This window comes from Equus przewalskii, chromosome 2 (genome assembly GCF_037783145.1).
Source record: "Equus przewalskii isolate Varuska chromosome 2, EquPr2, whole genome shotgun sequence".
Taxonomy (NCBI): Eukaryota; Metazoa; Chordata; class Mammalia; order Perissodactyla; family Equidae; genus Equus; species Equus przewalskii.
Window position 1 is genome coordinate 6,734,788 of NC_091832.1, and position 13,921 is coordinate 6,748,708.

The window sequence follows — 13,921 nt, forward strand, 5'->3', positions numbered from 1 at the left end:
TTAGTGGCTTTTAGACTGTTCACAAAGTCATGTGGACATCACCACTATCTAATTGCTAAACATTTTTATCACCCTCAAAAGAAATTCCACACCTATTATCAGTCACTACTCATTACCCCCTCCTCCTAGCTACTGCCAACCACTAATCTTTCTCTCTTTATAGATTTGCCTGTTTTATGTAAATGGGATCATACAACACCTGGCCTTTTGTGTCTGGCTTTTTTCACTTAACATAATGTTTTCAAGATTCATCCATGTTGGAACATGTATCAGTACATCAGTCCTTTTTATTGCTGAATAATATTCCATTGTATGGATATATCCATTTTGTTTATCCTTTCATCAGTTGATATTTGAATTGTTTCCATCTTTTGGCTATTATGAATAATGCTGCTGTGAACATTTGTTTAAAAGTTTTTGTGTAGATGTATGTTTCCATTTCTCCATGATGTGTATATTGGAGTGGAATTGCCGAGTCACATAGTAACTCCAAGTTTAACTTCTTTTTCATGATAAAATATATATAAGATTTACCATCTTAATCATTTTTAAGTGTGCAAGATAGTGACGTTAAGTACATTTACAGTGTTGTACAACCATCATCACAATTGCAGAACTTTTTCATCACCGCAAAAGGAAGCCCTGTATCCATTAAGAGTTACTCCCCATTATCCCCCCTTCCCTAAGCCTTTAACAACCACTAATATGCCTTCTGTTTCTATGTATGTGCCTATTCTGGATATTTCATTGAAATGGAATCATATAATATGTGTCTGGCTTCTTTCATTAACTACCATGCTTTCAGGGTTCGTTGGTGTTATAGTATGTATCAGTACTGCTTTCCTTTTTAAGACTGATGCTATAGACTGAATTGTCTCCTTTCAAATTTCGTGTGTTGAAGCCCTAGCTCCCAGTGTGATTGTATTTGGAGATAAGAGCTTTTAGGAGGTAATTAAGATTAAATGAGGTCATAAGGATGGGGTCCTAATCTGGTAGGATTAGAGGCCTTATAAGAAGAAGAAGAGAGAGATATTTCTCTCTGCATGCACTGAGGAAAGGCCACGTAAGGACACAGCGAGAAGGTGGCTGTCTGCAATCCAAGGAGAGAGCTCTCGTCAGACACTGGCCCTGCTGGCACCTTGATCTTGGACTTTCCTGCTTCCAGAACTGTGAGAAAATAAATTTCTGTTGTTTAAGCTACCAGTCTGTGGTACTTTGTTATGGTAGCCTAAGCTGACTAAGACAACTGAATAATATACCATTGTATGGATATGCCACATTTTGTTTATCCATCTGTCAGTGATGGACATTTGAGTCGTTTCCACCTTTGACTATTGTGAATAGTGAGTGGTGCTATGAACATTCATGTACAGATTTTTGTTTGAATACCTGTTTTCAACTCTTGTTGTTTTGTGAGAGTATTAACATCTCATGGAACTAGTGTTTTGTGGAACAAAATTTGGGAAATTCTGCCTGATATTTTATTTTGATGTTGATTTCAGGAAAGTAAATAATTTCATTTATTTCTGATTTTTAAAGAAAGGTTCGTTACTTTCTCTAATTCTTTATATTTGCAGAAATGATAATTTTACAGGATTTGCTGATGTTAATTACCTTGTCATGCAGGGCAAGTTGCACATATAGAAAAGAGAAGAAGGTTAGAATATTAGTTGTCTTGCTCCTATCCTTTTTCATGAAATAGAAATAAAACTAGGATTTCACCTTTTCTTTAGCATTTCCATCATAAAATGGTTACTAAAAAACTAAATTATTTTTCAAAATATTAGGATACAACCGCACATTGCTCATGGTTCTTCAGCGTTACCCTTACGATAATTTAAGAAATATTTAGCTACCCTAGCCACACTTCTCATGTTTAAATCCTTTTTATAATATCTTTATCTAAGAGTTTGCCTTCCTATTCTAGAAATTTCTGTGCTCTTGTGGTAGGAGACACATCACCTCCAGAGGCACGCCATTTCTTCTTTGTTCAGAAAATTAATACTATCAAAAGGTAGAATTTGACTGTCAGGGTTCTTATAGATGGCATATATTGGCTTTTGAGGGCAGAGTGGAGAGACATTTATTAATACATTATTAATAAATGTCTAATAAATTAATAAATAAATTAATAAAACATTTATTTTTAGAAGTGCTTTTACATACATCCAAATGTATTTATTCAACACACTTTTATTAAGTGTCATCTCTGATCTAGTCATTGTCTTAAAATCTGAAAGTACAAAGTTACATAAGACCTGGTCATTAACTTCAAGGAGTCCATCATCTAACATAGGAAATAGATAAATGAATACAAATTACATTGCTATGCAAATATGAGATAATAGAGAGTGCTATGAGAATATAAAGAGTATCAGATTGTCTTCTGAAACAGGTAATGCTTAAGCTGAATTTTGCAGGACAGGTAAACAGTACTAGTTGAAGTAGGGAGGGGCTTGATGGTGGGGGGAGCAGCATATATAAGGGCGTTGAGACTTGAAATAGCAGTGATCCATTCTAGCACATTTGGTATGAGTAAAGAGAAAAGTGTTAGGGTAGAATATAAGGTTAGAAATATAGACAACTTGGCTCTTTCTTGAGATCTTGGCTTAAAATCTCAGAGGAGCCTTCCCTGATTCCCATATCTAAAGTTAGTTTCTCTCTCAGTTACTTGCTTTTTTCCTTTATAGCACCTTCTACAACTTGGAATTATTGTATTTATTCTGCTTACTGCCTTCATGAGGGCAAGGACTGCGTGTAATGTGCTAGAGAGTTTAAGCTTTATTCTGAACTCTTTGAAAGCCTTTTAAGTATTTTAAGCAAGGGAATAACATGATTCAGTTGGTATTTAAAAGTCACACTGGTGGGCTGGCCCGGTGGTATAGTGGTTAAGTTTTCATGCTCTGCTTTGGCAGCCCGGGGTTCATGGGTTCAGATCCTGGGTGCTGACCTACACACCGCTTGTCAAGCCATGCTGTGGTAGCATCCCACGTACAAAATAGAGGAAGATTGGCACAGATGTTAGCTCAGGGCCAGTCTTCCTCAAGCAAAAAGAAGATTGGCAACAGATGTTAGGTCAGGGCCAATCTTCCTCACCAAATAAATAAATTAAAAAAAAATTAAAAATCACACTGGTGGTGGAACCTACTGTATACCAGGTACATATTGCTAGGTGCTGGAAATGCAAAAATGAAAGCACATAGTCTGTGTCTTCAAGAGATTACAGTCTAGTTAGGAGGCAGAGAAGCAAAGAAAAAACTACTGCTGTGGTGGAGGGATCCATGAGTTTAATGACAGCAAAGAAGGAGGAGCCTGGTGTGGGTCTGTGGTCTGGAGTATATATATTCTTTTAGTTGCTAGTGTATAGTGATAAAGTCACTAAAGTGACTTTAGTGACTAATCTTTGGGACTTAAAATAACTTTTTTATCATATTTACTTCAGAGTTATGTTTGCCTTCTGTAGTGAATCTCAGTCGTATTTGTCTCTTTTGATAAGTTAGAAGAATAGGGTAGGCATTTGACCTATGAAGTAGACTTTTCTTTGTGAATTTTGACCATATGTATCTCTTACTTACGTGTTACACAGGTATACTAACTTGTGCAATCAAGGAAAGAATATTTTTTCTGTATGTGTATGAATTAAATATCTGTTTTCCATTAAATTTCTTTTTAATTTACCAGTTCTGCAGATGATAACTAAGTGATTGCTTCCTTTTCTAGGTAAAATGAAGAATGATGAATCTAATAAAGAAAATTCTTCAGAGATGGATTACTTAGAAAATGCCACTGTGATAGATGAATCTACATTGACACCTGAGCAGAGGCTAGGCTTGAAACAAGCAGAAGAACGCTTAGAAAGAGATCACATCTTTCGACTTGAAAAAGTATACTATGTTGTTCTAGTTATTTGGAGGAAAATGCGTGTTTCATAACTGTTCTTTCCCAAGCACAGCTCTTTTTATTTTTCTTCTTCTATTCCTAAGGCAGAGATAGCATTCATCTTTCCTTAGTTCCCTCTTTCCTTTCTTCTTCTCTTCTCCTCTCTTTTCTTCCTTCCTTCCCTTGTTTAGTAAATCCCTATATCTGTGAATCTGACTTCATTCATTCACCGCAAGCGTCTACAAACTATGGCTAGCCCTTCGTTTTTGTTTTTCCGTGTTTCATTTTTTTAAATTGTGGTAAAATACATCTAGCCCCTTATTTTTATAAACAAAACTTCATTGGAACACAACCATGCCCATTGGTTTACATATTGTCTATGGCTGCTTTTGTACTATCATGACAGAGTTGAGTAGTTGCTACAGAGAGTATCTGGCCCTTGGGCCTCAAAGCATAAAATACCACTATTTACCAGAGCATAAAATATTTACCAAAATATTACCTTGTCCCTTTACAGAAAAAGTTTGCTGAGCCTTGATTTCTTTACTCATAAAATAGGTACTGAGCACTTGTTATGTTTCTGGGTACTGTGCCAGGCACTGGGAATATATTGGTGAAAATGTGCAATTTCTGCCCGTTAGAAGTTAACAGTCCATTCAGAGTGACAGAAATAAGTTAGCAAATACTACACGATGTACTAGACTTCCTCCTTTTCTTTTTCCCTTTCCTCTTTTTTCTCCCATACTTACTAAATATCTACTATGTATTAAGAACTGTTCTAGTCATTGGTATGTTGTTCCTGAGTACTAATTAACTTCGTATTTATTTATTTATTTTTATTTTTTGAGGAAGTTAGTCCTGAGCTAATATCTGCCGCCAGTCCTCCTCTTTTTGCTAAGGAAGACTGGCCCTGAGCTAACATCCATGCCCATCTTCCTCAAGTTTTTGTGTGGGATGCCTACCACAGCATGGCGTGCCAAGAGGTTCCGTGCCCGCACCTGGGATCTGAACCGGCGAACCCTGGGCCACTGAAGTGAAATGTGTGAACTTAACTGCTGTGCCACTGGTCAGGCCCCTAATTAACTTCTTAACTTAGAAATACGCATTCCTACCCTTAACATTGAAAAGACTTAGGTATTGAGGGAAAAAACTGTAAATCAGCCTGTTCACTATTAGATACTTGGAATATTTGTGAGTATGCATACAAGGAAGTAGGTTATCATTCTTGACAAATAAGAAAAATATGGTATGATTTTGTATAGTTTAGAAAAATGAGATCATTTCTAAATTGAAAAAGGCAGTCCTGGGTATTAATAGAATTTATGACATCGTAGTAACCCTATGAAAATAGAAAGACGTATCAAGGAGTAGAGGCCTATATGTAGGAAAGGGTTTGGGTTAAATAGCTAGTCTCACAAGATCCTGGTTAGAAGGAAATCTTTTTTGCAATTTGCTATTTTACTTAGTTCTATCTTTCCTTTCATTTTCTCTTTCCTAAGCCTGGAATTAGTAGCTATTGTGGATCTGTGCATTGTCAAGATAAATATTGAGTGCCTTTCATGTGCTGTGATCTAGTGATAAAAAGTTGAATTGGGGCATGCCTGACATTTTTAAGAACATAATACCACTTTTCCAGGAATTTACTAATTAGAGAAAAACGTAAGCAAATAATAATAGTAATAATAACAATATTGTTTGAAAATGGGATCTTAGACAAAGGAGTGACCAACTTGAGTTGGAGTATAGAACTTGGGAAACTCAGTTTGGGGAACACTTTATAAGGAAGGGACATTGGAACTGAGTCTGCAGAGTGGCTAGAGTTGACTAGGTGGATTGGGGAAGGATGGTATGGGTAAATTACATGGCATGTATAAAGGAATTGTGAAAAATGTGTTTTCAAGAAGAATAAGCAGAGGACTGGATAGGAACATATGTAGGATATGAAGGCAGAAAGGTCAATTCTTGGGAGAAGGAAGAAGTTGGGGTGGAATGAATATATGATATGATGATAGTAGGAAAGAACAGTTTGGGGTGAAAGAAAAGCTTGGAAGCATGGAAGACATTTTATTTGTTGTTGAATTTAGACAGCAGTGGTGTAAAATCAGTGTGCAAATACCCAGCATAGATGTCTATAATCCTCTTTCTTTATGATATGTCTTTGTTTCTCAGGCACTCCAAAACCTCTTATACTCAATCCAGTATACTCTTAATTAACATTTTTCTTTACCAGCTTTAGACGCTCATTGAGAATATTCTTACCAACTTGCTTTTGATTTCATCAGGTCCTTTGGTTCACAGTGTAGAGATGAAGACTTTTAACCAGTACCAAAGAAGGAAGAAATCCAAACTATTAGATCAGGAGGGTAAATTTACCTATGGCAAGTGTTAAATATTGCCTAGGAAATACCTAGAATGTCCATGGCCAGAAATGTTTATTCTAGCTGGTCCGTAGAAACTTTAAAGAATGTTTATTAGTGTATTTGTTCAATAAAATAAATAAAATATTTTTATAAATAAAATAATAAAAGTAAAATAAAATATAACTATAATAAAGGAATTTTTAAACATTTTTCATATGTCTCTTCAGTGAAACTAGAAGCTCATGGTGGTGAGAACATTTTTGTCTCATTTGCCGTGTGCCTAATATAATGCCTTGCACTTAGTGGTTGGTCAGTAATTAGATGTAGTTTGCTTAGTGGTTAAGGGTGTGGTTTTGGACTCACTGGATGTAGCTCTGCCACTTAGTGGTTGGATAATATTAGGTAAGTTATTTAACCTCCTTAAACCTCAGTTTCTTCATCATTAAAAAGGAGTTAATAAAAATAACGACACCTAGCTGATTGAGTTGTTAGGAGGATTAAAGATAATCCAAATAAAGTGCTTGGCACAGTGCCTGGCATATAGTAAGCCCTAAATAAAGATTAGCTGCTTGTAGAATTGACTTATTTTACCAGGTAGGGAAATTTTTAAATTTCATTGTAAGGATATAGAAATAGGCTCCAGTGTTAGAGATTTATCCAAAGTCAATGAGATGTCAGCCCAGGCCTTCTGACTTCCCATTCAGTGTTATACCAAGCTTTTCTTAGTAAAAGAATCCAGACCTGTCCTTGTCTACTAACATTTTACAGTTGAAGAATTCATATGATGAGTGATCTCGTGACTCCCTTAGTGACCTCATTAATATTCATAGATTTAGGTGTTCTGTATTTATACTTTCAACTCGTGAATCCACCCCTTCTTGCCAGTTTCACCACTTGAACCAAGCCAACATCATCTCTCTTCTGGATGATTGCAGTATGCTCATAATGGCAATAAATTCTTTCCGTTTCTATTCTTACTATAGAAGGCAAATGATCCCTTTAAAATACAGATTAGGTCTTGTAATTCTCTGCTCAAAACCTTCAAGGCCTTCCCCTCACACTTAGAATAAAAGCCAGAGTCTTTACAAGGGGCCTTGTGGCCTGGCCCCCATTACCTCTCTGTTGCAGTTATACTATTCTTTTCCCAGTTTCTCAAATATGGTAGGCACATTCCTGCCTCAGGGCCTTAGCGTTCATATTTCGCTCTGCTTGGAATATCTCTTCCCAAGTATCCACATGACTCAATCCTTCACTTTCTTTAAGTCACTTTATAAATAAGGTCTTAAGTGATGACCTCATTTTTAAAAGCAGTTAATCCCCTCGCCCCATATTCCTATTTATGTATTTGTTTGTGCATTTGTTTGTTTATTAGCTGTCTCACTACACTAGAATGTAATTTCGTGAAGAGAGGAATTTTCATTTGTTTTGTTTACACTATTATCCCTAGCTCCTAGAAAAATGTTTGACATACAGTATGAGCTCAGAAGATATTTGGTGAATTAAGAAGTTGTTGAGATTGAAAACTAAGAGATAGAAGTCTCTTTGAGGGCTTAATTTATACCACAATAAGGACAGATTTGAAAGAATTTTTTTTTTTTTTGGAAGATTAGCCCTGAGTTAACATCTGCCACCATTGCTCTTTTTGCTGAGGAAGATTGGTGCTGAGCTAACATCGTGCCCATCTTCCTCTACTTTAAATGTGGGATGCCTGCCACAGCATGGCGTGATAAGCGGTGTGTAGGTCCCCACCCGGGATCTGAACTGGTGAACCGTTGGCTACTGAAGCAGAACGTGTGAACTTAACTGCTGTGCTGCTGGGCTGGCCCTTTGAAAGAATTTTTATACTCAAGACTTGCAATGTCTAGATTGAGCTGAATTTTCCTATTTGCATGTTGCTTTGGGCTCATTATTTAATCCTTGAGATTTGGTTGCTTTGCTAGTAAAATGGGGAATCCTCGTAGGGTTGTTATAAAGTTAATACACTGTAAATGATGGGCATATTTAATTTGGCCTGTGGCAGGGCCATTGCTAAATTTGGGGCAGGTTTCCCGTTTAAAGAAATCATGTAATATTCTCCAGTGAGAGAATCTTTTTGTCAGGAGTTGCAGCCTATTGAAGATCAATCTGAGATACAGTGTAAGGCACTAGAAACAATGCTTTAAAATACAATATGTATCGTTTTTGTAATTTTTTATTGTGTAATCTTATGGGTAGAGTGTTGGCATTGGATTCAGATATACATAAATTTAAATTCAGTGTCTTCTGCTTAATATTGTTGTATTCTTGTGAAAGTTGCCAACTCTATGAGCTTTTTTTTTTTTTTTTTCTGTGAGGAAGATTGGCCCTGAGCTAACATTTCTTGCCCATCTTCCTTTTTTGGCTTGAGGAAGATTGGCCCTGAGCTAACATCTGTTGCTAATCTTCCTCTTTTGGCTTGAGGAAGATTGTCCCTGAGTTAAGATCTGTGCCAGTCTTCTATTTTGTATGTGGCACACTGCCACAGCATGGCTTGATGAGCAGTGCTTAGGTCTGCACCTGGGATCCGCACCTGCAAACCCTGTGCTGCCAAAGTAGTGTGTGTGAACTTAACCACTGTGCTACTGGACCAGCCCCTTTTTTATAATTTTTTTTGCTGAGGAGGATTTGCTCTGAGCTAACATCCATGCCAGTCTTTGTCTATTTTTCAGTATGTAGGCTGCCAGCACAACATGGCTGCTAACAGAGTGGTGTAGGTCTGCACTCAGGAACTGAACCTGGGCTGCTGAAGTGGAACTTGGCGAACTTAACCACAAGGCCACTGGGGCTGGCCTTCTATGAGCTTTTATTTTCACGTCTATAAAAGGAAGATAATACCAATCTATTTGGCTTATTAGGGAATTAAAATGCCAAATTGTATGTGACGCACCTAGCGTAATGCCTGGCACATAACAGGGACTATGGAATTACTAAGTTGTTTTATTATTTCGAGAAAACTTATGTATAGTATGACTAAAGTACTGTGACTGATACTTTTCATGTGTCAAAATTGTTCCCTTCAGAGTAGTTAACTCAAAAGGTATCCATTTATTCCCATGAGGTTGTGATTAATTGAAATTTTTTGGAACTCAGCTTTTGAAATTGTCTTCCATATTTGCACTTCATTCTTTTGAAATCCCCTATTTGAGGGTAGATTTTATTTTTTTTAGTAATGAAAAAGACTGAAAATTTGAAACCAACTTTTGGGATAGCGTTAGAATAAGACTAAGTAGTGAGGCTGCCTTTCTTATCTTACCTGGATTCTAAAGACTATATAAGAAGTATTGAACGTGTTTGGCATTATCATGATATTGTTTAAAATTGGTATATGATCTCCTATGATGACTGTTTGAAAAGAACAACTATCTCTTGGGTATGTAGGTACTGATTGGTTTTAAAAACTTATTCTTTCAGTACTTATTTTTGTCCTATATTTACATAATTGTATCATTCACATATATAGTAAAAAATTTACTTCTCTTGTTTCTGAAAAAATGCACTTTTAAACTTTTCTTTTCAGCGCTCACCAGAATATACCAATTGCCGCTATCTATGCAAACTTTGCTTAATTCACATTGAAAACATTCAGGGAGCTCATAAACATATAAAGGAGAAACGACATAAGAAAAATATTTTGGTAAGTTCTTTTTACAAAATATTTATTTTTCAAGTGGTAAGACTATATCAAATATTTTTTATTTATGTAACTAAAAATGAGGTTTTTGTCCAGTCTTGTATTAGTAACTAAAGCGATAGCATTGAAAGCTGTGATTGCTCTCCTTATATTAAGTTGTTAGAAGGGTAACCTTCTCAGAGACTAGTTTGCTTATCCTAAAGTGTGTTAATTCCTAGGTTTAAAACCATCAGGTACAGTTAGTTGAACTGATAATTATTGAGTTCTTATGTGCTAGGTCTAGGCAGTGGTGAATAAGATAGTTGTGGTACCGGCCCACAGTTTCTAAAGTATTGGTGAAGGCATACACTGAATAAGGATATAAGTATGATAGGTTTTATTAAAGAAGTAAATGTGGTGCTAAGGTAGTGTACAAGGATATTTTACTTAGTGTAGAACAGGAATGGTTTCTTTGAGGAAGTGACATTTGAGTTGAACCTTAAAGTAGTAGTTTAAAAGGCAAAAGTATGAGTGGCATAGGGGGTAAGCTAAGAGCATTTTACACACACACAAAAACAGCATGAATGAAGGTCTGTAAGACAGGAAAGGACATATCATATGAGGAACTGAAAGAGTCTAGTATGATTGGAACAAAAAGAGCTAGGAGGAAAATGATGTGAGATGAAGCTGGAGAAATCCAAACCAGGACATTATAAGTGTAAAACTTTGGGAATTCATAATTTTTCAGTTATTTTTATTAGAACATTTAATAGACATGGATATGAGTATTTTTCTTTTTAAAATTTACTAGTATATTAGCGATTTAATTTTTTCATAGTTATAATATTAATACTATATAACCTCTTATCTCTAAGTCTCTGCACTTATGTCTTCTCTGAGAAATACTCTTACCTGACCTTCTCAACAGTCTGGGTTAGGTACTCCTTCTCTGTGCTCCTATAGCAACTTGATCTGAAAACCTAATATAGTATCTTATAAATGTTTGCTTTCTCCCTTCTTCTAGACCTCAGTATCTAATATTTTAGGTGACAGATTTAGTTTCTTGTTTTTGTTTCTGCATTGCTTAGGACAGTATCTGACACACAGTAGGTGCTCAGTATGTTTTTCTTGAAAAAAGAATGCATTAAAAAAATCAGGAACTCGGAAAAGAAATCATTCAAATTTTGCCAGCCTATTATTTTGATTTAATTAGAGCTCCAGAAGACTTAATAGAACGGAGGCAAAGTGGTAGTTTAGGAGATAATAGCTGAGAAATTTCAGGAAATGTTGGAAGATGCTATCATTAGTTCTAGGAAGCTTAGGGAATTCCAAACAAGAAACTTAAAAAGGAAGCCAATGAACTTTATGTATGTATATAATATATATATGTTATATACAAATTCTAGAATGTTAAAAACAAACAAACAAGAAAACCTTAAAAGCAGCCATACTGGACTTCTGCTTTTGGTTGGAATAACCGACTGGATTTACTTTCTCCTTGAAATAACCAAAAAAAAAAAAAAAAAAAAAAAGACAAAAATAGCTAACAGTGGTTTTTAGGCTATGAAGGACAGGAAGTGAATGGAAAGCAAATGAGATGAGCCCAATGATTACTTCAGTTTGAGAGAGTTTGCAGATTGCGTTGTAGGGAGGGGAACCCACTGGACTCCCAGAGTTGAGATGGTCTTGAATCCAGGGAGTCCAAGGTGGCTAGAGTTTGCAGGACAGAATAACAAAAAGGAGAAAGCTATTCAGAGAGAAATCCAGAGATCCATGGGCAGTCTCCTCTGAGTATTCAGCACAATACTGGTTGGTTCATGCATGTGGGAAAGCTGCCTGAAGCCAGAGAAAGAACCACCTGAGGGAATTAGAGAGAACAGTGCGTGGAGCTCACACACATCTGGGAATAGTACCTTTCCACTATCTAGACTGGAAAACCTCGTACTTCATGGGGCATTGGGTAGAGTATTCAGAATGATCTTGTTTCAGTAGTGGGGAATATTTAGCTGTGAACTATGTGTGGTCTGGTCCTAACACATTTTAAAGACAGGACCCAAAAGGATAACTGTTTCCAAGTATTTAATGTCATTACAGAACAAAGCTTTAAAATATTTACAGAAATACAAAATATTCATCACCCCCAAAAAGTTCGCATTGTCTAGCATTTAATCAAAGATTAACTGGTATACAGGGAAACAGGAAAATACAAAACGTGATGAGGAGAAAAATCAGCCAATCAAAACTGACCTTGAACTGATATAGTAGAATTAGCAGAGAGGGACATTAAAACAGTTAACTATATTCTTGATGTTCTAAAAATTAAAGAGAGACATGGAAGATATAAAAAAGATTGAAATCAAACTTACAGAAATGAAAAGTACAGTGTCTAAGATGAAAAATACAATGACTATGACTAGTGGCAGATCAGACATTGCAGAAGAAAATGTTAGTGAACTTGAACATAAAGCTATGGAAACTATCCAAAATGAAACAGAAAAGAACTTGAAAAAAAGAAAGAAAAGAGTGTCATTGAGCTTTTTTAAATAGATAATTGATATATGTGTATTTGTTCTACACACACTTCCAGAACATTGCAGAGGAAGAATGTTGCCCAGCTCAATCTTGAGGCCCACATTTCTCTGATAACAAAACCAGAAAAAGACATTAGTGAAAGAAAACTTCAGACCAATATCCTTCATGAAAATAAATGCAAAAATTCTAGACGTTATTTTAGCAAATTGAATCCAACAGTATATTTAAGGAAGAAATATATCATGACCAAGTGGACCTTTATTCCGAAGTGCAATGTTGGTTTATGATTAGAAAACCAATCAATGTAATTCATCATGTTAACGAACAAAAAAGAAAACTGTATGATCATCTCAGTAGATGCTGAATAGCATTAAAAACAATCCTGATAAAGAGTCTCGGCAAACTAGGAATAGATGGGAACTTCCTCACTATGACAAAGAACATCTCTGAGAAACTTACAGCTAACATTATATTTGATGATGAAAGACTGCTATCTCCCTAAGATTAGGAAAAAAGACAGGTGTGAAAATGGTATAGCTTCTATGGGAAGCAGTGTTGCGATTCCTCAAAAAATTGAAAGAGGAATTACCATATGATCCAGCAATTACACTTCTGTGTATATACTCAAAAGAATTGAAAGCAGGGTCTTGAAGAGGTATTTGTACACCCATGCTTATAGTAGCATTATTCACAATAACTAAAACATAGAAGCAACCCAAGTGTCCATCAACAGATGAATGGATAAGCAAAGTGTCATATATATGTAGAATAGAATACTCAGCCTTAAAAAGGAAGGAAATTCTGATATGCTATAACATAGATGAACTGTTAGGACATTATACTAAATGAAATAAGCCAAGCACAAAAAGACAAATACTGTATGATTCCACTTAAGTGAGGTACTTCGAGTAGTCAAAATCAGAAAGAGAGAAAATAGAATGGTTGTTGCCAGGGCCTGCAGTGTTGGGGGAATAGGGAGTTATTATTAATGGGTATAGAGTTTCAATTTTGCAAGATGAAAAAATTCTGTGAATGATATTGATGATTGTACAACAATATGAATGTACTCAGTGCCACTTAATTGTACGCTTAAAAATGGTTAAAATAGTAAATTTTATGTTATGTATATTTAATAGCAATTAAAAAAATTGGAAAAAAAATGTCCACTCTTACCACTTCTATTCGACATTGTATTAGAGGTTCTAGCCAGTGCAGTCAGGCAAGAAAAAGAAAGAAAAGCCATCCACATTGGAAAGGAAAAAGTAAAACTACGTTTGTAGAGATTTGATTGTTTATGTAGAGCATTTGGTGAAATGTAGAAGAGTTATTAGAATTAATGAATGAGTTTAGTAAGGTTCAGAATACAAGATCAATATGCGAAAATCAATTGTATTTTTATATACTAACAAACAGTACAAAATTGAAGTTAAGAAAAACTTTATGATAGCATTAAAAATATGCAAAACTGTGTACAAAAAATTCCTGAGAGAAATTAAAGAAGAGCTAAATAAATGGAGAAATA

General features: G+C 35.6%; 1 protein-coding gene across 19 annotated transcripts in view; it reads left to right on the plus strand.

The window, feature by feature from the left end:
* The window catches only part of TUT4 (terminal uridylyl transferase 4), a 127,707-nt gene that overhangs the window by 30,333 nt on the left and 83,453 nt on the right, over window positions 1–13,921 (plus strand). For all 19 annotated transcript variants that reach the window (XR_011537358.1, XM_070609628.1, XM_070609620.1 and 16 more), the window contains 2 exons: window positions 3,721–3,884; window positions 9,775–9,891. Coding sequence is in view for 18 of the 19 variants with exons in the window: in XM_070609628.1 (XP_070465729.1) it covers window positions 3,721–3,884; window positions 9,775–9,891 (281 nt within the window). In the remaining variant the exon portion in view is untranslated. The remainder of the gene's footprint in view (window positions 1–3,720; window positions 3,885–9,774; window positions 9,892–13,921) is intronic.